The 25,704-nt window shown below is 49.4% G+C and overlaps 1 protein-coding gene across 1 annotated transcript in view; it reads right to left on the bottom strand.

Moving 5' to 3' along the window:
* Positions 1-25,400, bottom strand: part of UBTD1 (ubiquitin domain containing 1) — a 90,091-nt gene extending 64,691 nt beyond the window's left edge. The window contains exon 1 of the mRNA XM_040361217.1: positions 23,842-25,400. Within this exon, the coding sequence (XP_040217151.1) occupies positions 23,842-23,911 (70 nt within the window). The 5' untranslated portion in view covers positions 23,912-25,400. The remainder of the gene's footprint in view (positions 1-23,841) is intronic.
* Positions 25,401-25,704: the final 304 nt, after the last annotated feature.

The raw sequence follows: 25,704 nt of genomic DNA, 5'->3' as shown, positions 1-25,704 counted from the left end.
CCACATCTCCCCACCCCCCCACTGTAATATCCACATCTCCCCCCCCCCCCACTGTAATATCCACATCTCCCCCCCCCACTGTAATATCCACATCTCCCCCCCACTGCAGTGGCGTCACTAGGGTTGGTGGCACCCGGTGCAGAAAGGAAAAAAAAAAAAAAGTGTCACCCCCCCTCCCACCAACTATAGTCCCCCCTCAGTAAAGAACCCCCTCGGTGCAGACACCCCCCTCCCCAGGTAGTACAGACCCCACCCCCCCCCCCAGGTAGTACAGACAGACCCCCCCCCCCCCCAGGTAGTACAGACAGACACCAGGTAGTACAGACACCCACCCCCCCCCCCCCCAGGTAGTACAGACACCCACCCCCAGTAGTATGACTCCCACGCGGTGTGTCCCACAAGTGCGGACTCCTCCTCCTCTGTGTGTGTTAAACAGAGAGGAGGGCCGCCGCCGGGTGTACCAAGATGGCCGCGTCTCCAGAGCTAGGCCGAAGCCGTGGCCTTTCCTAATGCTATGGCCGCGGCTCCGGAGCTAGACAGGTGTAAACAGTACTGTAAGCCAACCATTTTACTTAGCGACAGGAGCTTTGACTGGCGTCCAGAGAGCTTTACCAAAGCCTGTCCGAAGCCTCGCTGTGAATCAAGTGTAAAATGAGCCCCAACTGTTCCATCTCCTTTTATTTTTGTAAAGTGCTGCGGTAACGGTTGGGCGTTCCAATTATTATTATTGATCCCAGCGCGATCCAGACGCCTGCCCGCCACGTCTATTCAGTCATCACACCCGGCGTCCCTCCAGCAGAGCTGCACGCCATATGCCTCCGAGGTTCACCATCCGCTGGATGTCTTTTCAAACAAGAGAGAGTACAAAAAGGATTGCTTGCCGGGAGGAATAAAAAAAAAAGGATGGACGGGATGAAAGGCGATCGGATTTAAAAAGGTGGCATTTCTTCTAAAGTTACAACTTGGAGAAAAGCCGCGTCTGCCGAACTCACAGACCGGAGGGACATCTGAAGGCGGCCAATGAAAAGCAATGAATGAAAAGGTAAAGAGAAGCCCGGCACAGCAATCCCTGGCAATTAATAAAATGAGATCAACAAGTGTCACAGAATGATCTTCATATTAGATATTCCACCAATGTTATAACTAGACTGGGGGGGGGGGGGGTCTCCAAACTTTCTATATCGAAAAAAAAGGGGGCCGATTGTGGCAAGTGGGAGTAAGTGGGAGGAATAGTGTCCCGTCATTGGCATCAGTGGGAGGAATAGTGTCCCGTCATTGGCATCAGTGGGAGGAATAGTGTCCCGTCATTGGCATCAGTGGGAGGAATAGTGTCCCATCATTGGCATCAGTGGGAGGAATAGTGTCCCATCATTGGCATCAGTGGGAGGAATAGTGTCCCGTCATTGGCATTAGTGGGAGGAATAGTGTCCCATCATTGGCATCAGTGGGAGGAATAGTGTCCCATCATTGGTGTCAGTGGGAGGAATAGTGTCCCATCATTGGTGTCAGTGGGAGGAATAGTGTCCCGTCATTGGCATCAGTGGGAGGAATAGTGTCCCGTCATTGGCATCAGTGGGAGGAATAGTGTCCCATCATTAGCATCAGTGGGAGGAATAGTGTCCCATCAATGGTGTCAGTGGGAGGAATAGTGCCCCATCACTGGTGTCAGTGGGAGGAATAGTGTCCCATCAATGGTGTCAGTGGGAGGAATAGTGTCTCATCATTGGTATCAGTGGGAGGAATAGTGTCTCATCATTGGTATCAGTGGGAGGAATAGTGCCCCATCCTTGGTGTCAGTGGGAGGAATAGTGTCTCATCATTGGTATCAGTGGGAAGAATAGTGTCCCATCATTGGTATCAGTGGGGGGAATAGTGCCCCATCCTTGGTGTCAGTGGGAGGAATAGTGTCTCATCATTGGTATCAGTGGGGGGAATAGTGCCCCATCCTTGGTGTCAGTGGGAGGAATAGTGTCTCATCATTGGTATCAGTGGGAATAATAGTGTCTCATCATTGGTATCAGTGGGAATAATAGTGTCCCATCATTGGTATCAGTGGGAAAAATAGTGTCCCATCATTGGGAGGAATAGTGTCCCATCATTGGTGTCAGTGGGAGGAATAGTGTCCCATCATTGGTGTCAGTGGGAGGAATAGTGTCCCATCATTGGTGTCAGTGGGAGGAATAGTGTCCCATCATTGGTGTCAGTGGGAGGAATAGTGTCCCATCATTGGTGTCAGTGGGAGGAATAGTGTCCCATCATTGGTGTCAGTGGGAGGAATAGTGTCCCATCATTGGTGTCAGTGGGAGGAATAGTGTCCCATCATTGGTGTCAGTGGGAGGAATAGTGTCTCATCATTGGTGTCAGTGGGAGGAATAGTGTCTCATCATTGGTGTCAGTGGGAGGAATAGTGTCCCATCATTGGTGTCAGTGGGAGGAATAGTGTCCCATCATTGGTGTCAGTGGGAGGAATAGTGTCCCATCATTGGTGTCAGTGGGAGGAATAGTGTCCCATCATTGGTGTCAGTGGGAGGAATAGTGTCCCATCATTGGTGTCAGTGGGAGGAATAGTGTCCCACCATTGGTATCAGTGGGAGGAATAGTGCCCCTTCATTGGTGTCAGTGGGAGGAATAGTGCCCCTTCATTGGTGTCAGTGGGAGGAATAGTGTCCCACCATTGGTATCAGTGGGAGGAATAGTGTCCCATCATTGGTGTTAGTGGGAGGAATAGTGTCCCATCATTGGTGTTAGTGGGAGGAATAGTGTCTCATCATTGGTGTCAGTGGGAGGAATAGTGTCCCATCATTGGTGTCAGTGGGAGGAATAGTGTCCCATCATTGGTGTCAGTGGGAGGAATAGTGTCCCATCATTGGTGTCAGTGGGAGGAATAGTGTCCCATCATTGGTGTCAGTGGGAGGAATAGTGTCCCATCATTGGTGTCAGTGGGAGGAATAGTGTCCCACCATTGGTATCAGTGGGAGGAATAGTGCCCCTTCATTGGTGTCAGTGGGAGGAATAGTGCCCCTTCATTGGTGTCAGTGGGAGGAATAGTGTCCCACCATTGGTATCAGTGGGAGGAATAGTGTCCCATCATTGGTGTCAGTGGGAGGAATAGTGTCCCATCATTGGTGTCAGTGGGAGGAATAGTGTCCCATCATTGGTGTCAGTGGGAGGAATAGTGTCCCATCATTGGTGTCAGTGGGAGGAATAGTGTCCCACCATTGGTATCAGTGGGAGGAATAGTGCCCCTTCATTGGTGTCAGTGGGAGGAATAGTGCCCCTTCATTGGTGTCAGTGGGAGGAATAGTGTCCCACCATTGGTATCAGTGGGAGGAATAGTGTCCCATCATTGGTGTTAGTGGGAGGAATAGTGTCCCATCATTGGTGTTAGTGGGAGGAATAGTGTCCCATCATTGGTGTTAGTGGGAGGAATAGTGTCCCGTCATTGTGCCTGAGATTAGAGATCGTCAATTTCATAAAACAAAAAAGGAAAAAAAAAAAGTCCAATATTCCTGACCTCCGCTACAAATACACATTGAGTTGATTGCGCTCGTTACAAAAAGATGGACTGTTCCTTTAAAAAAAATATTGATGCTGGCGTTTTGGTTTAAGAAGCCAGTTTATTGCGTTGGTCATTTATGGCCCCAACCCGTGAAATTAGCGCCTCTCCACAGAAGACGCCCAGCGGTGACCCCCCCCCCCGCGTTCTTTTTACGCACATTGTTAAAAAAACAACATCTGTTAACAACATGCAGCAGCAAGATGCGACCCCGAGGCGTCTTCATGTGTACTGAATGTTTTCCCGGGAATTACCGTCACCCCGCAGACACGTCTGGCGAGAAGAGAGTCGGCGCTACAAATCATGAAAAACACCTACAAAGACAAGATATCCGGAAAACACGTCGGACAGAACGATAAAATAAATATTGTATAACCGAGCCCTTCAAAATCCAGCACGCCGGATAAAAAAATATTATAGTAAAAAAAAAAAAAAAAAAAAAAAAAAAGAAGAAGGACTGTTGTGCGTTTCTGAAAAATTGAAAAATTCACAAGAAAAGCGCACAGGTGTGAACGTAGAGTAAATCAGACGTTCTGTAAAAGGGGGGGGGGGGGGGAGCCCCGCGTTCTGGCGGGATCGCGCTTGGATTACTGGAAAAGCCGATATTCTTGGACTTGACAAACGCTGGGTGACAAATCTAGTTACTCGATTTGACTGAAGGACGACGCAGAGCGAAGAAGATCGTTCGACGTTCACGCAGAGGACCGCGCCATTCATGTCACAGGATAAATCCAGGCCAAAGCCAGTAGAAAGATTCCGATCGGAAGGTTTCAGCGATCAGCGTCAGAACAACAAGATCCGTCGTTCCTTTAAACTGCAAATATTTGTTTTACGATTTATTATCAAAACTATTAAACTGACCTGCATTCCGGGGGGGAGGGGAGAGGGCCCAGAAATGTGAGGCCTCGGCGTCACAGACTCAATTCTCGCCCCTTTTTTCTGGGTGGCGGCACTGAGGCGGCCTAACCAACCCCCCCCCCCCCCCCGATACTGCGGTAGATGCCGAAAAAAAAACGCATCCACAATTGTTTTTGGTTATATAGATGAAGGCGACTTCACCCCGGTGATATTCTACTCCCTGCGCTCCGCTGTGCCCCGGTATCGGGGGCCCGGCAGAGACACGTGGAATGCCCACACATGACGCGGCTTTCTGGGAGCTCATAGACCCACAACAGCCAATTGCTGGTCTGTGCTAAAGGAAGCGATGAGCATCTTCTCACTTCCGGGTTCAGAGCCATCATTCCCGGTCTGTGCTGAACCAAGCCACAAGAGACGAGCATTGTCTCACTTCCGGGTTCAGAGCGGCAGCGTGGGAGGTGCAGCCGGTGAAGTTGCCCTGGGTGCCACATTTAGAGGGGTGCAGACAGGGCCGCCAAGCCACACACACACAGCCCACGCTACACGGTCCACAAACCCGCAGCCCACGCTACACAAACCACGCTACACGGTGCGCAAACCACAGCCCACGCTACACGGTCCACAAACCACGCTCCACAAACCGCAACCCACGCTACACAAACCACGCTACGCAACCCACGCTACACAAACCGCAGCCCACGCTACACGGTCTGCAACCCACACAAACCACAGCCCACGCTACACAAACCGCAGCCCACGCTACACGGTCTGCAACCCACACAAACCACAGCCCACGCTACACAAACCACGCTACACGGTGCGCAAACCACAGCCCACGCTACACAAACCGCAGCCCACGCTACACGGTCTGCAACCCACACAAACCACAGCCCACGCTACACAAACCACGCTACACAAACCGCAGCCCACGCTACACGGTCTGCAACCCACACAAACCACAGCCCACGCTACACAACCCACGCTACACAAACCGCAGCCCACGCTACACGGTCTGCAACCCACACAAACCACAGCCCACGCTACACAAACCACGCTACACAAACCGCAGCCCACGCTACACGGTCTGCAACCCACACAAACCACAGCCCACGCTACACAAACCGCAGCCCACGCTACACGGTCTGCAACCCACACAAACCACAGCCCACGCTACACAAACCACGCTACACGGTGCGCAAACCACAGCCCACGCTACACAAACCACGCTACACAAACCGCAGCCCACGCTACACGGTCTGCAACCCACACAAACCACAGCCCACGCTACACAAACCACGCTACACAAACCGCAGCCCACGCTACACGGTCTGCAACCCACACAAACCACAGCCCACGCTACACAAACCGCAGCCCACGCTACACGGTCTGCAACCCACACAAACCACAGCCCACGCTACACAACCCACGCTACACAAACCGCAGCCCACGCTACACGGTCTGCAACCCACACAAACCACAGCCCACGCTACACAAACCACGCTACACAAACCGCAGCCCACGCTACACGGTCTGCAACCCACACAAACCACAGCCCACGCTACACAAACCGCAGCCCACGCTACACGGTCTGCAACCCACACAAACCACAGCCCACGCTACACAAACCACGCTACACGGTGCGCAAACCACAGCCCACGCTACACAAACCGCAGCCCACGCTACACGGTCTGCAACCCACAGCCCACGCTACGCAACCCACGCTACACAAACCGCAGCCCACGCTACACGGTCTGCAACCCACACAAACCACAGCCCACGCTACACGGTCCGCAAACCACAGCCCACGCTACGCAACCCACGCTACACAAACCGCAGCCCACGCTACACGGTCTGCAACCCACACAAACCACAGCCCACGCTACACAAACCACGCTACACGGTGCACAAACCACAGCCCACGCTACACAAACCACAGCCCACGCTACGCAACCCACGCTACACAAACCGCAGCCCACGCTACACGGTCTGCAACCCACACAAACCACAGCCCACACTACACAAACCACGCTACACAAACCACAGCCCACGCTACACAAACCACGCTACACGGTCCACAAACCGCAGCGCACGCTACACAGTCCGCAACCCACACAAACCACAGCCCACGCTACACAAACCACGCTACACGGTCCACAAACCAAGCTACACGGTCCGCAACCCACAGCTATTTGGAGGAGACCGAGCAATAGAAGGGACTTTTCCGAATTGATTTTTTTCTTTTTATCCAGAGTTCAGTGTCACTTTAAGGAAAGTGAAACAGAGTTACATTGTATCCGTGGCCGGTCACCTTGAGGCGCCTCCATCTTAGTCATTGTTTAATAAAAGGTCTCCGGGGAGCGGTGAACAAATCTCACACGTGGACATAAATGGAGGGTGTAACCGGCACGTAGAGATCAACAACTCAGAGGTGACATACGATTACCTACCACAGCCAAGAATGGAACCCGATAATTAGACACAAAATTACCAGCAGGTTTGTTATACCTGAAGCCTGGAAACGTTTATTTTTCATATCGATAGTAACAGACATGCCACCCATGGATGACCAACATGCAGTCTTACTGACAGTTCTGCTTCCAAAGACACTTTAAAGCCTCGATATCCCTCCTTAGAGACAATCCGTCACTTGCTGACTCGGCACCATCCCCAGGCAGCTTCACTCTTCAATAAAGACACAGGGCTGGATTCAGGTAGATTTGCGCTTTTATTACGGAGGCGCAGGGCAACGTTTTTGCCCTGCGCCCCCGCAAATTTACTGCGCTGCCCTTGATTCACGGAGCAGTAGCTCCGTAAATTGCGTGGGTGCGCCGGCAAAATGCCCGGCGTAAGCGCGCGCAATTTAAATGATCCCGTAGGGGGCGGGAATCATTTAAATTAGGCCGACGTGCATTGCGGCAAATGACCTCGCAAGGAACGTCATTTGCTTCAAAGTGAACGTGAATGGCGTCCAGCGCCATTCACGAATCACTTACGCAAACTACGTAAATTTCAAATTTCGCGATGCGGGAACAACGGGTATACGCAACATTGGCTGCCCCTGCTAACAGCAGGGGCAGCCTTACGCGAAAACCGCCGTACGGAAACGACGTAAACTGCGTACGCAGGGCTCGCGTAGCGTTGTGAATCGGCGTTAGTACGCAATTTGCATACTATACGCTGAGCACAACGGGAACGCCACCTAGCGGCCATCGCAAGAATGCAGCCTAAGATATGCGGGCATAAGAGCCTTATGCCGCGCATATCTTAGGCTGCAGTCGGCGTAACGAGGTTCCTGAATCAGGAGCATTCGTTACGCCGGGGCAAGTAAGCAATTGCGCTGTGTAACTATGGTTACACAGGCGCAATTGCTTCTTGAATCCAGCCCACAGACGTTAAATCCAACGCAAATTTTACTTCAGGTAATTTGAGCACAGAGGAGGTTTTTCCAGTATTTTGTTGCGCAAGACGACAGGGAGGTTGATTTACTAAAGAGAAATATACGGTGCACAGAAAGTGCAGTTATAGCTTTGAAATAAGAGGGGGGGGGGGGGGGGGGGGAGCACTGCTGATTGCAATCAGCCAACCATGTGCAATCAAACATGCTGTTTTTTCCCCCCTTTTTCGATTTTCCACGCAATGCGATTGCAAAGAATACCCAAAGTGAAGCTTCGCCTCATTTACTAAGCTCTGGAGCGACTGCACTTGCAGCGCACCATCCATTTGCCTTTAGTAAACCTTCCCCCAATGACTTTCCCTAGCCCCCCCGTCTCTACCAATACCTAAAGCTGGCCCTACATGGATGGAAGTTTGGCTGGTTCAGCATGTACTGGCCGAGATTCGATTCCCGCAGGGGTGTCAAATTGGCGGCCCTCCAGCTGTTGCAAAACTACAAAGTCCCATGAGGCATTGCAAGGCTAACAGTTACAAGCATGACAGGCAGAGGCATGATGGGACTTGTAGTTTCGGAAACAGCTGGAGGGCCGCCAGTTTGACACCCCTGCGTCTATCGTCTGGCTGATTGGATGGATTTGGGTACAACCAGGCTGTTGGATTTTATTTACATTTACAAATTATTACAGGCGGCTACGGCCGCTAGCACTAATCGTATTTCGCCCAGTCAGAAAGGCGGAAGGCTCAGCGCACTTTACAGAACTAGGTGAAGCTTTTAATAAATAGTCAAATGCCGCAGCAGCCCATGCAAATAAAATCGACTTCCCCCTTCCCCCACACAATGCCGACAACATGTTCAGGCCGTTTCAAAAGTCGTCTTTATGAACCTTCGATATTTGGGCACTTCCTGTTAATCGGGTGACAACGCTCTGCCCCTTTCTTCCCAGTTGCATTGCGTTGTCACCAGGGCCGCCATCAGGAATTATGGGGCCCCTTACACAGCTTCAGGCATGGGCCCCCTGGAGCAGAGAACCGGGGGGGGGGGGGGGGATTGAGAAGCGGGAGGGTCCCCCTTTACAAAAAAAAAAAAAAAAAAAAGAAGAAGAAGAAATAAAGAAAAATGTATCTAAAAAAAGGGGAGGTAGCCATCCGGGCCCTGGGGACCTCTGGGCCCTTTAATAAAAAATAAATAAAAACAAAATTTATGAGAGAGACAGAGACAGAGACAGACAGACAGACAGACAGACAGAGACAGACAGACAGAGACAGACAGACAGAGAAAGAGACAAAAAATATTTTATTATTTTTTTATAAAAAATTAAGGAGGGGGGTTGCCATCCGGGCCCCATACAGGTGTACTGCCTGTACCCCCCCCCGATGGCAGCCCTGGTTGTCACATACAGGGAAGGCTATAAGCAGCTGTGCCATTGCTGGTTTGTTCTATCGTTCTCTATAAAAGGAGCCCAACATGGGCAATGATATTCAGTCACCACTGGAGCACAATGCACATAGAGAGGAAGTTGCTGCAGATACAGAATTTTTCATTTTTTTTTTTTTATATATATTTTTTTTGTTGGTCATCCCCCCCTCGGATGCCAACACTGGACCGCCAGTGCTTAATAGAGCAAAAATAGGGACAAAAAAAAAAAAAAAATTAACACAATCGATGCCAATCAGTGCCCAGAAATTTCTGGGCACTGACTGGCAATATGGGCACTGACTGAAATGATGCCCAGCAATGCCATCCCTCAGTGTCCATTAGTGCCACCCAGTGTCCATCTATGCCCACCTATGAGTGTCACCTATGAGTGCAGCATACCAGCGCCGCCTATCGGTGCCCATCAATGCCGCCATATCAGTGCCCATAATTGAAGAAGAAAAAAAAAAAAAAAAAACGTACTTATTTACAAAAAAATTAAAAACAGAAAAAAAAAAAAATTTTTTTTTTTTTTTTTCAAAAATGTCGGTCTTTTTTTGTTGTTGCGCAAAAAAAAAAAAAAAAACCATCGCAGAGGTGATCAAATACCACGAAAAGAAAGCTCTACTTGTGGGAACAAAATGATAAAAATTTAATTTGGGTACAGTGTAGCACGACCGCGCAATTGTCATTCAAAATTGCGACAACGCTGAAAAGCTGAAAATTGGCCTGGGCAGGAAGGTGCGCAAGTGCCCCCCCCCCGGTATGGAAGGGGTTAATGGCTGTGTGTTGAGTTATTTGTTATACAAGCTGTACACTCACTACACAACATTGTAGATACAACGTGTCATTTCTTCAGTGTTGTCACATGAAAAGATTTACAAAGATGTGACTGAGGGGTGTACTCACTTTTGTAATTAATTAGGTTTTCATCTACTTTAGAGGTTGCCAGACCCCTATATAAAAATTAGGGGGGGGGGGGGGGGGCGGCGTTGGCAGTTTTTTTTTATTATTTGACAATAAAAAAATAAAAATAAATCTCTCGTCCATTTACAAAAAAAAAAAAAAAAAAAAAAAGACAGAAAATGTGGGTGGGGCTTCACAGTGACTGATCACTCTAATAGCCAATCAAAGGCCATCACGTCGATTAGATGACCTGAAATCAGACGTGCCGATTGTTAGAATGGGGCGCGGGGCTCTCAGGGAGACCCTGGTCTCTGTGCGGGTCGCGCTCCCAGCGCAAATGGGAAATACTGTACGCAAATATGCAGTCCTATGAAAAAAAAAAAAAAATCCAGTCAAGTGGGGCCGCATATTTGCATACGATCGGCGAAGGGGTTAAGCAATGTACTTTGGCGCCATTCCACGAGCGTGGTAAAAAGTGCGACATGTCGGGCATCTATTTGCTTGGCGTAACATCTTATATTTTACCAAACAGTTGGGTATTATATTGTGTTTTTTGTGCATTAAAATGTCATTTCAAAACAATTACAGTTGAAAAACCGCTGCGCAAAATACCGTGTAACCTAAAACATTGCAACACCCACCATTTTATTCTTTAGGGCCTTTAAAGCAGGAGGAGGGGGGGGGAGGGGTTATATTTTTACATGTAGGTTAGAAGTGCCAGAATTGGTCTGGGATTTGGTTGGGTTCTCCACCGGTTCCGTCAGGTTTGTACCTCCTAGAATAATATTTAGCTGGCGGAACCAGAAGGTTCATTTGAAGGTTGGTGCAATTCCAGCTCCAAAGGCAGAGATAGCCGGAACATTCCGGAACATCTAGAAGGAAGGCGATGGTTCGGTGTATATGGTAAAATATCTATTTGTTTGTGTGGAGAAGAAGACGCTTCCATCACAGAACAAAGGTTACATTGTATCTCTAGAAACATGGAACTTATATCCTCATATCTGCCGGAGTATAGAGAGATGATCAAGTCCTATCCCAGCAATCTACAGTCACTCCAATCATTCCTCTAATGGATCCCAGGGGCCCCCCCCATTTTTATATTTTCATGGGGCATTATTGTGCAATAATATGTGTTGTGTTATGGCAGCCAAGAGAAAATAATGAGCTACCAACATCCCAAAGATCAGACGCAAGATTAGTAACAAAAAACACATCATGGTGTGCGACCTTTCACCCCAGAGGAACCCGAAAATAACTTCGAAGACCAATTGGTGTGAGAAGAATGTCCCTTACATTGGTGATCAGTGAGAAGAATGTTCCTTACATTGGTGATCAGTGAGAAGAATGTTCCTTACATTGGTGATCAGTGAGAAGAATGTCCCTTACATTGGTGATCAGTGAGAAGAATGTCCCTTACATTGGTGATCAGTGGTAAGAATGTCCCTTACATTGGTGATCAGTGAGAAGAATGTCCCTTACATTGGTGATCAGTGAGAAGAATGTCCCTTACATTGGTGATCAGTGAGAAGAATGTCCCTTACATTGGTGATCAGTGAGAAGAATGTTCCTTACATTGGTGATCAGTGGGAAGAATGCCCCTTACATTGGTGATCAGTGAGAAGAATGTTCCTTACATTGGTGATCAGTGAGAAGAATGTCCCTTACATTGGTGATCAGTGAGAAGAATGTCCCTTACATTGGTGATCAGTGAGAAGAATGTCCCTTACATTGGTGATCAGTGGGAAGAATGTCCCTTACATTGGTGATCAGTGAGAAGAATGTCCCTTACATTGGTGATCAGTGAGAAGAATGTCCCTTACATTGGTGATCAGTGAGAAGAATGTCCCTTACATTGGTGATCAGTGAGAAGAATGTCCCTTACATTGGTGATCAGTGAGAAGAATGTCCCTTACATTGGTGATCAGTGAGAAGAATGTTCCTTACATTGGTGATCAGTGAGAAGAATGTCCCTTACATTGGTGATCAGTGAGAAGAATGTTCCTTACATTGGTGATCAGTGAGAAGAATGTTCCTTACATTGGTGATCAGTGAGAAGAATGTCCCTTACATTGGTGATCAGTGAGAAGAATGTTCCTTACATTGGTGATCAGTGAGAAGAATGTCCCTTACATTGGTGATCAGTGAGAAGAATGTCCCTTACATTGGTGATCAGTGAGAAGAATGTTCCTTACATTGGTGATCAGTGAGAAGAATGCTCCTTACATTGGTGATCAGTGAGAAGAATGTCCCTTACATTGGTGATCAGTGAGAAGAATGTCCCTTACATTGGTGATCAGTGGGAAGAATGTCCCTTACATTGGTGATCAGTGGGAAGAATGTCCCTTACATTGGTGATCAGTGGGAAGAATGTCCCTTACATTGGTGATCAGTGAGAAGAATGTCCCTTACATTGGTGATCAGTGAGAAGAATGTCCCTTACATTGGTGATCAGTGAGAAGAATGTCCCTTACATTGGTGATCAGTGAGAAGAATGTCCCTTACATTGGTGATCAGTGGGAAGAATGTCCCTTACATTGGTGATCAGTGAGAAGAATGTCCCTTACATTGGTGATCAGTGGGAAGAATGTCCCTTACATTGGTGATCAGTGAGAAGAATGTCCCTTACATTGGTGATCAGTGAGAAGAATGTCCCTTACATTGGTGATCAGTGAGAAGAATGTCCCTTACATTGGTGATCAGTGAGAAGAATGTTCCTTACATTGGTGATCAGTGGGAAGAATGTCCCTTACATTGGTGATCAGTGGGAAGAATGTTCCTTACATTGGTGATCAGTGAGAAGAATGTCCCTTACATTGGTGATCAGTGAGAAGAATGTCCCTTACATTGGTGATCAGTGAGAAGAATGTCCCTTACATTGGTGATCAGTGAGAAGAATGTCCCTTACATTGGTGATCAGTGGGAAGAATGTTCCTTACATTGGTGATCAGTGGGAAGAATGCCTGGAGTTCAGCTGTTATTATAGGAGGTCCACACTTTACATACATTATACAATTAAACAACAACATGTATGGAAGAAAAAAAAAAAGGGCTTTGCTTATTGTAAATCAGGTTCTCGGTGGTCTCACTTTGACTATGCAGGTCCTAGTAATAAAGTATCTTATGAGCCGCAATAGAGAAGAAAGGAAGGGAGCGATCAAGTCAGAAAACATTTCGCAGATTTCTGCTGAGCTCAGGTCATGTGCTGCATAAATATCTAAAAATACAAACATAAAAAATAAATAAATCGTTGTTTGGATGATCCCATGCGGCCTCCTTAGAGGACCGGAGCGCAGAGACATCACAACGTCCGATTAGATTCTATTTATACCAAAAGGACAAAGTGTGAGACTCAGAATAGAGAATTAGGCGACGAAGTGCAACGAGACACGCGTGAGATCCTCGTCCTACACATCCAAAAGGCGCAGAATTTAAAGTACACGCCCACCCAATCACTGAGCCCCATTCACAATTGGCGATTTTAAATGAGCACAGTGGAATTTTGGGTGCCATTCATTCTAAAATGACAAAATGCAGTGCTATTGTTGCAACAGAATTGTGCAGCAATTTACTGCAAAACACAAAAGAAATCATAATAATATATGAATAATTGTCACATAAAAAAAAATATATATATATATTTTTTTTAAATCACAATAAATTATCAATTCCTACCCTCAATATTTTTTTAAATTATTGTGAATAATAAGTACCCAAACAAAAAAAATACATTAATAATATATGAATTTTGAGTTAGGGTATTTAATTGTTTATTATTATATTTATTTTTTACTTTAAAAGAGGAACTGCTGTCCGCTCACATAATTTGGAATAAAAACATCTTTGCCATTCTGAAGCTTCCCTCCAACTATACACACACACATGCTGCAGAAATCTCCCTCCACGGAGTCTGGCTGCAGCCATTTTAACTGTGGGCAGCTGAAGCTGCTGCCTGTTCACTTCCTGGATTTACAGGAGGCACACCCCCAGCTCTCATTGGCCCTCTTATGACTCATCCCTCCTCCCTTCCTGGCAAACTCTCAGGAGAGACAGTGACAGAGAGAGCTGTGCTTGATGTCATGAGCCTAGAGACTAATCACCAGACAAGAAACAGGAAGTGGGCTGTATGAGGGATTTACTGGCAGAAAAAAAAAAAGTTTTACTTATTATTAATAACGACAACATCATTATTATACAGGATTTATATGGCGCCAATAGTTTGCGCATCACTTTACAACATGGGGGGGCAGAGAGCACACTTACGATACAAATCAATATAGGGAGGGATCAGAGGGCCCTGGTCGTTAAAGCTTACTATCCAAGAAAGTTAAAAACAAGAGAAGATTTAATAGATGGAAAGTTGAAAATAAAAAGAGTCCAATATTTATTATTATTAATAAGTATTAATTTGATTATTTGTATTAGTGTATTTAAAATGTATTAATAGGGTGTGAATACATAATACTATAATAATAATAATTTTAACACCCAAAAATATATTAAAAAAAAAAAATGTTAGGGTGTTACTAAATAATAATTATTTAGTAGTTACACCCCAACACAAATTATTTATTTAATATATTTCTGGGTGTTAATACTATAATAATAATTTTATGTATTCACACCCTATTAATACATTTTAAATACACTAATAAAAATAATCAAATTAATACTATGTATTGATATTATTATTATTAAATAATAAACACCCTAAAAAAAAAAGAAAAAATACATTTTTGTTAGGGTGTTACTACTAAATAATTATTATTTAGTAGCAACACCCTAACAAAAATGTATTTAATATATTTTTTTTTAGGGTGTTTAATATTTAATAATAAATAATATGTAGTAAGTATTAACGCCCCCCCAAAAAATTATAATTTTAAAAAAGCTGATGGAAAAAAAGCTAAAAATGCCTAGCAACAAATGATGGAACGGATGATAGTTTTCGCTATTGGCTAATAAATAAAATTAAAAACCCACACAGATTGTTTATACAAAAGGTGCCAAAAATCGTGTATTAAAACGTTCAAAGACGCAACGCTCGGGTGTGGATGCAGCCTAGAGAAGCACAAACTTATTTTTGGGTGACAAACATGCACAGAGCAACCCATTGAAGTGAATGGGCTTCCCTATACAGGTCACAGATATTGCGTGAAATTCGCCAAGGAAAATAAATATAAAAAAAAAACAAAAAAAAAAACGCACGTTCCCGCTGCGCAGAGTGTGACTGAGGCCTGAAATCTTACATAATCTTCAGCGTGATACAGTCATTTTATAATTGGCATTCAATGTCGCAGTTTTCAGTAAAATAAATCCTTGGTGATCCCACCATAAGAGTCCTTGGTTTGGGGACTTCACGTGTTCAGGCGTTTCCAATCTCGGGTGGAATCGCCGTGATTTTGCCCGCGATTTCAAAACATGCTTTTAAAAAGGTTTCGTGTTCAGATGCCATTCATTTCAATCGTTCACTCCGAGGCGTGGCCTTCGCGGCGGGGTAGTGGTGGGGGGGGGGGGGGTGCAACGGGCTGCAGAAATATGTAGACATTCTGCATTTTTCTGCAAGGTGTCAGAGATCACCCGAGGTCACAATCCGTACCGATGTCACAGCAGTGCTATGGGAATAACCCGAGACGTCCCTTTCAGCGCAGGTTCACATTGGAGCGATTTGGCGTGTCAAATCGGCAGCAATTGCCGGGCAAAGGTACCGTCTATGTTTTCACAAGTAGGTGCCCCCCAGACGCTTGTACATGCGTGGCGGAGTTATGTGCTCACACACACACCTTTGGGAGTATCTCACCAACAATGACATTTTTGTTGCAAGGGATGCCCAAAAATCTGACTTGTATCAGTGCAGACTTCTGGGCAAAATCATTCAGCCAATGACGTGTGTGTGTGTAATTATATATATATACACACACACACACACACACACACACACACACACACTCTAATGCCATACAAAACTGTAGGAAGGGCACCAGCAGGCACATGACTACAGTGCCCAATGGAAAATCCAGCCCCGGGGTTTTAATGTCCTAGAGCAGGGGGGGGGGGGGGGGGGGGGTCTCCAAACTTTCTAAGCAAAGGGCCAGTTTACTGTCCTTCAGGTTTTAGGGGGGCCGGACTGTGGCCATCGGGAGTAGAACATTTTCCAGCATCAGTTGGAGTAAACCATGCCCCATCTTTTGCGTCAATGAGAAGAATTGTACCCCATAGTTGGGGTCTTTGGTAGGAATTATGCCTCATCCTTGGTCTCATTTGGCCCCATTGTTGGTGTCATTAGGAGGAATTGACCCACCCTTGGAGTCATTGAATCCCATCGTTGGTGTCATTGGGAGGAATTGTGCCTCATCATTGGTGGCATTTGAGCCCTATCGTTGGTGTCATTGGAAAAATCAATGTCCCATCATTGGTGGCACTGGGCCCCATCGTTGGCGTCATTGGGAGGAATTGACCCACCCTTGAGGTCATTGGATCCCATTGTTGGTGTCATTTGGGCCCTATCATTTGTGTTATTGGAAGGAACTGTGCCCCAACGTGTGTGTCATTGGGGGGGGGGGGGGGACTATGCCCCATCATTGGTGGCATTTGGCCCTATCGTTGGTGTCATTGGGAGGAATTGTGCCTCATCATTGGTGGCATTTGAGCCCTTTCGTTGGCGTCATTGGAAGGAATCGTGCCCCATCGTTGGTGTCATTGGGAGAATCTATGCCCCATCATTGGTGGCACTGGGCCCTATCGTTGGCGTCATTGGGAGGAATTGACCCACCCTTGAGGTCATTGGATCCCATTGTTGGTGTCATTGGGAGGAATTGTGGCCTTTATTGGTGGCATTTGGGCCCTATCATTGGTGTTATTGGAAGGAACTATGCCCCATCATTGGTGGCATTTGGGCCCTATCGGTGTCATTGGGCGGAATTGTGCCCCAACATTGGTGTCATTGGTAAGAACTGTGCCCCATCTTTGGTGACATTGGTCCTCATTGTTGGTGTCACTGGTAGGAATTTTGCCTCATGATCGGTGTTATTGGGAGGAACTGTGCCACTTCGTTGGTGGCATATAACCAAGGGCCATATAAAGGCAAGCAAAGGGCCGCATCCGGCCCCCGGGGCCGCAGTTTGGAGACCCCTGTCCTAGAACATAGAATAAATAGAAGTCATCATGCCAGTTCAGGGGTCTCCCTCCCACAGGGGGCAGTGTTGCCCCCCCCCCCCCCCCCTGCAGTCACTGCATCTGTGCACCCCAAGGAGGATTATTGTATTGATGCCCTCATGCTGTAAAGCGCTGTGTAAACTGTTGGTGCCATATAAATCCTGTACAATATTAAATTGTTATTATCAGCACTAATAACCCTCCCTTCCCCCCCCCCCCCCGCCAGTGAGCCTGAGCTCAAAAGGAAAGGGAATTTAATTTTTAATGACAGGCAATTACAATACGACTTGTGTAGCAATTTGTCTAAGGAAAAAAAAAAATCTCCACCCCTCCCCCCATGTAAGTGGATTTACCTTTGTAGGTGTTGGGTGTACGTGTGTTGTAGGCTTGTGTTGGGTGTACGTGTGTTGTAGGCTTGTGTTGGGTGTACGTGTGTTGTAGGCTTGTGTTGGGTGTACGTGTGTTGTAGGCTTGTGTTGGGTGTACGTGTGTTGTAGGCTTGTGTTGGGTGTACGTGTTGTAGGCTTGTGTTGGGTGTACGTGTGTTGTAGGCTTGTGTTGGGTGTACGTGTGTTGTAGGCTTGTGTTGGGTGTACGTGTTGTAGGCTTGTGTTGGGTGTACGTGTTGTAGGCTTGTGTTGGGTGTACGTGTTGTAGGCTTGTGTTGGGTGTACGTGTTGCAGGCTTGTGTTGGGTGTACGTGTTGCAGGCTTGTGTTGGGTGTACGTGTTGCAGGCTTGTGTTGGGTGTACGTGTTGCAGGCTTGTGTTGGGTGTACGTGTTGCAGGCTTGTGTTGGGTGTACGTGTTGCAGGCTTGTGTTGGGTGTACGTGTTGCAGGCTTGTGTTGGGTGTACGTGTTGTAGGCTTGTGTTGGGTGTACGTGTTGTAGGCTTGTGTTGGGTGTACGTGTTGTAGGCTTGTGTTGGGTGTACGTGTTGTAGGCTTGTGTTGGGTGTACGTGTTGTAGGCTTGTGTTGGGTGTACGTGTTGCAGGCTTGTGTTGGGTGTACGTGTTGCAGGCTTGTGTTGGGTGTACGTGTTGCAGGCTTGTGTTGGGTGTACGTGTTGCAGGCTTGTGTTGGGTGTACGTGTTGCAGGCTTGTGTTGGGTGTACGTGTTGTAGGCTTGTGTTGGGTGTACGTGTTGTAGGCTTGTGTTGGGTGTACGTGTTGCAGGCTTGTGTTGGGTGTACGTGTTGCAGGCTTGTGTTGGGTGTACGTGTTGCAGGCTTGTGTTGGGTGTACGTGTTGCAGGCTTGTGTTGGGTGTACGTGTTGCAGGCTTGTGTTGGGTGTACGTGTTGTAGGCTTGTGTTGGGTGTACGTGTTGTATGCTTGTGTTGGGTGTACGTGTTGCAGGCTTGTGTTGTATCCTTACAGAATTTTAGCTTTAAAGCCGCCCATCCACCATACAATCACCTCTAGATTTAAAAAAGGTAAACCACTTTCATGGGGGGGGGGGGGGGGGGGGGGGGGTAATAGCAAATAAAAAATCTAAAACGCATACAAATTGCTACAAAGTCATACTGAAATTGATCATAAAAAATAAAGTCTGGATCGTCACATGCAGAAACTTCACAATTTGTCACGGTTTGTAAACATTGGACACAATTTTGCAACACTGATTTCCTGCCTCTGTACTCCTCCTGATCCTCCCATTCCTCGGTGAAGGGGGGGGGGGGGGGTGTAGAGTGTGCCACTTGTGTAAATGAGCTCACATCTGGCAACTTAGAATTGTCGCAATACCAAAACACACGGCGATAGCGGCACGACGCACCGCGTGCGTTTGGGTGGCGTTGGTCTCTTTAATGACACCTTACGCACGTTGTGCCGTTTTGCAATGCTCCTTTATTGGGCGACAAGCTTAGTGCTGTGCGATGCATCGGGGGCAAAGCCGCACTCCGTTCGGGAGGTGCCATCAGTGCCGATCCTGGCCTCCCTGGGGCCCTAAGCGGGGGGGGGGCGCTTCTTAAAGTTGAGAAGCGTGTATCTTGACATCGTGGAAATTACATCTTACATTAAAGTGAGAAGCGGGGGTGTGCTGGCTGCATGGGAGAAGAGGTAAGAGGCGGGGTGAGGGGCTGAAAATTACTTCTCACCAAGTGGGGCCTCTAGTAATTTGGGGGGCCCTCTGCAGCTTTGCGGGGCCCTAAGCGGCTTGCATAGTGAGCCTATAGGGCGGATCGGCCCTGGGTGCCATTGAAAATGAACGGCGCCCAAAACACACGTGGTGCCTTTTGCCACTATTGCAGTGCCATTTGGAATCGCGGGCAGAATCGCAGCGATCCCTAAAAATCGCCACATGCGAACGGGGCACGTATGCAGAGAGTCGCGGTCGTAGTTGCCAATACGGCAGTGACCGCTGCCGGCTGTTTTCTGGGTCTCATTCTCTGATTGGATGAGGAGGCGATTGTGACGTTGTCACTCTGCTTCTCCAGCTTGGCCAATCGCAGAACACTTTGCATCCATTGGAGTAAAAAAAAAAAATGCAAGGGGTTCTGTGATTGGTGGCTGTGCTGCGCGAGTGATCCCACTACAGGGCTTGGCACAGGAAGTGGAAGACTGCGGCGGTCGTCGTAGTACCGATGTTCTGTCCGTCAATGGAAGTGACGTTCCGGAAAAAGTACTGCGCGATGCGTTCCACCATGCATTCCACGGCGCAACGTGTTTCACACACTTTACAATCTGACGGGTAGCAGTAATATGATAGAACACCCATGCGGACATCTTACTACACCCAGCTAAGTCTTATATTTCTGAGTAATTTTATCAATAAAGTGAATGTATATAAATGTAGTATGCCCATATCTGTAATGCCATTTTGATGTTACATTTTGAAAGAATCTGGACGCCCGGGGCAGATGGCAGGAGGCCGCGTTGGGACACCCGGGCAGGAGGAAGGTGTGAGGAGACCGCGTTGGGACGCCCGGGCAGGAGGAAGGTGTGAGGAGACCGCGTTGGGACACCCGGGCAGGAGGAAAGTGGGAGGAGGCCGCGTTGGGACACCCGGGCAGGAGGAAGGTGGGAGGAGGCCGCGTTGGGACGCCCGGGCAGGAGGAAGGTGGGAGGAGGCCGCGTTGGGACGCCCGGGCAGGAGGGAGGTGGGAGGAGGCCGCGTTGGGACGCCCGGGCAGGAGGGAGGTGGGAGGAGGCCGCGTTGGGACGCCCGGGCAGGAGGGAGGTAGGAGGAGGCCGCGTTGGGACGCCCGGGCAGGAGGAAGGTAGGAGGAGGCCGCGTTGGGACGCCCGGGCAGGAGGAAGGTGGGAGGAGGCCGCGTTGGGACGCCCGGGCAGATGGAAGGTGTGAGGAGGCCGCGTTGGGACGCCCGGGCAGATGGAAGGTGTGAGGAGGCCGCGTTGGGACGCCCGGGCAGATGGAAGGTGTGAGGAGGCCGCGTTGGGACGCCCGGGCAGATGGAAGGTGTGAGGAGGCCGCGTTGGGACGCCCAGACAGGAGGAAGGTGTGAGGAGGCCGCGTTGGGATGCCCGGACAGTAGGAAAGTGTGAGGAGGCCGCGTTGGGACGCCCGGGCAGGAGGAAGGTGCCTTGGGACCCCCGGGCAGGAGGAGGCCGCATTGGGACGCCCGGGCAGGAGGAAGGTGGGAGGAGACCGCGTTGGGACGCCCGGGCAGCAGGAAGGTGTGAGGAGGCCGCGTTGGGACACCCAGGCAGGAGGAAGGTGTGAGGAGGCCGCGTTGGGACACCCAGGCAGGAGGAAGGTGGGAGGAGGCCGCGTTGGGACACCCAGGCAGGAGGAAAGTGGGAGGAGGCCGCGTTGGGACACCCAGGCAGGAGGAAAGTGGGAGGAGGCCGCGTTGGGACGCCCAGGCAGGAGGAAGGAGGCCGCGTTGGGACGCCCGGGCAGGAGGAAGGTGGGAGGAGGCCGCGTTGGGACACCCCACACTGCTCAGCACTAAACCTTTAGCCGGGGTTCACACCAGTGGTAATTTTTTTTTTGGGGGGGGGGGGGGTGTGGGCAGCGGCAAACAGTAAAGCCCCCCCCGGCAGGTGCACTTACCCCATCTATGGTGGGCAGTGCTTCTCCGGCAGCTTCCCTTGCCTCCATAGACATCACGACAGCTTGCGTTTCCCCTCCTCCTTGTCGGCCAAATTGGGACATTTCCGTTTTTCCGATTGTCCGAAAAGAGGTCCGAGACCTGCTTCTGATTGGCCAGATTGAGGATCAGGGTTTCAATAGCGAATATTAATCACCACCAGCCCACCCTATTTTACAGCCCATTAGAGCCTCTGGCTCTAATCAAGTGCTAAACCCCCCCCCCCCCCACTGTAATTCACATGCCTGGCATCCTGAAAGGGGCGCGGACGCATGAATAGGGGGGTGGCGGTGTCCTGTCAAAATAGTGGCCATGGATAGAGCATGGGGGTGGCGGTCATGGATAGAGGGGGCGGTGCTATGGCGCCCCTAATGGACGGGCTGCCACACTATAGCAATGCGGGAAGCAGGAGTGCGATTCCAACACTGGTTCAGGCATTGCATGTATGCAGGAACGGGCGCTGGAATCGCACTGCTGCTTCCCGCATCGCATGTCTCCTGCAGGTAGTTCATACAGCCTTCTACAAGCTGCTGCGGGCATGAATACAAAAGTTCACCCCCCCCCCCCCCCCAGTGCGAACTATGGATTCAGACAGGAAATCGGACCGCATTGGATGTGCTCCACCCATGCGACACGATTCCAGTGCAGGGAGGGGAAAAAAAAGTCCCTGCATCTTTTTTTATGCGAATTCAGCCATACAACTGTCACTTCCGTTTCACAATCCGATGGGTAGCGGTAATCTGATAGGACACCGGAAACTGCAACGGCGATCCTCCGATGCGGCAAACCGCGTCCGCCGCAAGAAGCTACTGCTCCTTTATTGGGGAGACGAGCTTTGTGCGTTGCAGATTGCTACACAATTTATCGCGGCGAATCTGCATCCCATTAAAAAAACGAATGGCGCCCAAACACATGCGGTGCCTTTTGCCACTTTTGTAGTGCGATTTGGAATCGCGGCGATCCCAAAAATCACCAGAGGCGGACGGGGCACGAATGCCGAGAAGCGCAGCAATAGTTGCCAAAACGGCAGCGACCGCCGCGGTTATCTGGGACTCGTTCTCCGATTGGATGAGGAGGCGATTGTGACATCATCACTCTGCCTCTCCAGCTCGGCCAATCGCACAACACCTTGCATCCCTTGAGTAAAAAACGCAAGGTGTTCTGCAATTGGTGGCCGCGCTGCGTGCGCGATCCCACTACAGGGCTTGGCACGGGACATGGAAGACCGCAACGAACATTGTAGTACCGGAAACTACTACAGCGATCCTCCCGTGCGGCAAATCGCATCGCAGGACGCTCATCGCCCACCACAAGAAAAACACCTTTATTGGGGCGACAAGCTGCGCATCCTACAGATTGCTGCGCTATTTAATCGCAGCAAAACCGCACTGCATTTGGAGGTACCATTAAAAAACACTAAATGACAGCACAGTGGTGTAGTGGTTAGCACTTTTACCTAGCAGCAAAAGGGTCGCAGGTTCGAATCCCGACCAAGACATCGTCTGCCTGGAGTTTGCATGTTCTCCCTGTGCCTGCGTGGGGTTTCCTCCGGGAACTCCGGGTTCCTCCCACGCCCTAAAGATATGCTGGTAGGCTAATCGGATCCTGTCTAAATTGGCCCTTCGGGGGCAAGACCGCGCTATACCAAGATACCGCTCAAAACACGCATGGTGCCTTTTGCCACTATTGCAGTGCGATTCTGGAATCGCGGGCAGGATCGCAGCGATCCCAAAAGGTGTAGTTGCCGATACGACACACAGTGACCGCCACGGTCTTCTGGGTCTCGTTCTCTGATTGGATATGGGGGGGGGGGGGGAGGCGATTGTGATGTCATCATTCTGCCTCTCCAGCTGGGCCAAAGGCAGAACTCCTCGTATCCATTGGAGTAAAAAGGCAAGGTGTTCTGCGATTGGTGGATGTGCTGTATAAGCGACCCCCCCTATGGACCAGGCGATATATATCTCTGTACTTACAAATCTATCAAATTGCAACACAAACCATAGGGGGGGGGGGGGGGGGCAGTTTTTTACATCCACAACTCATAGACCCTCTAATGGTTTTTTTTTTCCTGGGTAAATTTTCTGGCACTTCCTGTTCCACAGACACAACAGGAAATGTGTGGAAATCTCCCAAAGTGGGGGGGGGATTCCCCCCCCCCCTCTTACACAGTTGGCCAGTAAGGAGCCCTAAAATTTGAGCATCCCCTCACCTTCCAATAATTTCAAATAGAAAATATGAACCCCCCCTCTTCCCCAATGAGAATGCACAGCAATAAAAACCTGGCAGAGGATCCAACCCAACCCATTGTGCCCCCCCCTCTTCCCCAATGAGGATGCACAGCAATAAAAACCTGGCAGAGGATCCAACCCAAGCGCCCCCCCCCACTTCTATCCGTACATTTTCACACTAAAACCCAATAAAATGAGAAGAGAACACTGGAGGAGCAGGTGTCACCCCCTCCCTCCACAGCGCCCCCCGGCGGTTTAACAATGTAACACTCCACTTACCTGCTCTCTTGTGACCGGAGGATCTGGATCTCGGGCTCTCCCCCTGGGGTCTTCCCATGCAGCCTCCCATGCCCGGAGTGCGGTCAGTAAAGCCCCATGCAGGGTCCAAGCAAGGGGGAAGAGGGGCAGATAACCCGACAAAAGCTCCGACAATTGAGGGGGGGCTCTGATGAGCAGAAAGCGGCTTCCACAATCCTATAATGGCTCCGACAACCCGACAGAGGGTTCCTGTAGTAGATCTGATGACCCGACAGTCCTATGGAAGCTCCGACAACCCTACAGAAGCTCCGACAATCCTTAGATCAGGGAGGGCTTTCGGGACCTTACAGAAGCGCCGACAATTTTTAGGGTGTTCTAACGAATCAACAGTGGTTCCAACAAATTAGGGGGGGCTAGAATGACCCAACAGTGGCTCCGATAACCCTAGAGGGACTCTGACCCTAAAAAACCTCAGATGGTTCAGTGTCTCCCAATGCCCTATAGAAGCTCAGGTGACCCGACATTGGCTTCCATGGTCCCAGAAATTCTCAGAATGTCCTATAGAGGTTCCGATGGTCCCAGAGTGGCTGGGGGGGGGGGGTGTCTTATTGAAGCTCAGAAAGGTCCTATAGAGTCCAATAGCCCCAGGGATGCTCAGAAGGTATTCTAAAAGGTCCAATAGCCCAAAAGAGGCTCAAAACGTCTTGTAAAGGGTCTAATGGTCCCAGTGAGGCTCAGAAGGTTCCGCAGGGGTTCCGATGGTCCCAGAGAGGCTCAGAAGGTTCCGATGGTCCCAGAGAGGCTCAGAAGGTTCAGATGGTCCCAGAGAGGCTCAGAAGGTCCTATGAAGGTTTCGATGGTCCCAGAGAGGCTCAGAAGGTTCTACAGAGAGTCCAATGGTCCCAGAAGGTTCTATAGACGGTCCAATGGTCCCAGAGAGACTCGGAAGATCCTATGAAGGTTCCGACAATCCCAGAAAGGCTCAGAAGGTTCCAGAGAGGCTCAGAAGGTTCTATGAAGGTTCCGATGGTTCCAGAGAGACTCTGAAGTTTCCGATGGTCCCAGAGACACTCAGAAGGTTCCGATGGTCCCAGAGAGGCTCAGAAGGTTCTATGAAGGTTCCGATGGTCCCAGAGAGGCTCAGAAGGTTCTATGAAGGTTCCGATGGTCCCAGAGAGACTCAGAAGGTTCTATGAAGGTTCCGATGGTCCCAGAGAGGCTCAGAAGGTTCTATGAAGGTTCCGATGGTCCCAGAGAGGCTCAGAAGGTTCTATGAAGGTTCCGATGGTCCCAGAGAGGCTCAGAAGGTCCTATAGAGGCTCAGCAGGACATAGAAGGGCTCCTCGGGACTCCTCCAGCCTCCGGTGATCAGCAGTAACTTCCTCCGTCACCTCGGAGCTCAGCAGCCCGGCTCCCCTCCTCCTCCAGCCGGCAGCAGGCAGTTCCTCACCCCGGGCGGTCAGCACGGAGCTCTCCGCAAAGTCCCGGGAAGTGGCAGTTGGGAGGGGGCAGGGAAGGCTCTTCCGGCTCCGCACTCGCTCTGCTACTTTGTTTGCAAATATTTGTTTGTTATGAATTTTTGTTTCCCTTTTACAAAAGAAAAAAAAAAAGGGAAGATCCTCCTTTTTTTCCCCTCCCCCTCCTCTTCCAGGTGAGCATGTGACACAGGGCCACCCCGCTGTGCCCAGGCTCTCCTCCCCTGATCACATTAACCCTTCGATGTCCGTGTAATCCTGCCCTGGTAATCACTGATTGCCCCTTGGGTGGGGGGCAGGGCAGAGGATCCTGCTCTAATGAGATTACAAGCCTCACCTATCCTGGGGGGGGGGGACTGCTTTTTCTGATAACAGGGGGGGGGGGGGGGGTTTGCTGACCTGACTTGGC

This window comes from Rana temporaria, chromosome 8 (assembly GCF_905171775.1).
Source record: "Rana temporaria chromosome 8, aRanTem1.1, whole genome shotgun sequence".
In the NCBI taxonomy this organism is placed as follows: Eukaryota; Metazoa; Chordata; class Amphibia; order Anura; family Ranidae; genus Rana; species Rana temporaria.
This window is presented reverse-complemented; position numbering and strand designations above follow the sequence as displayed.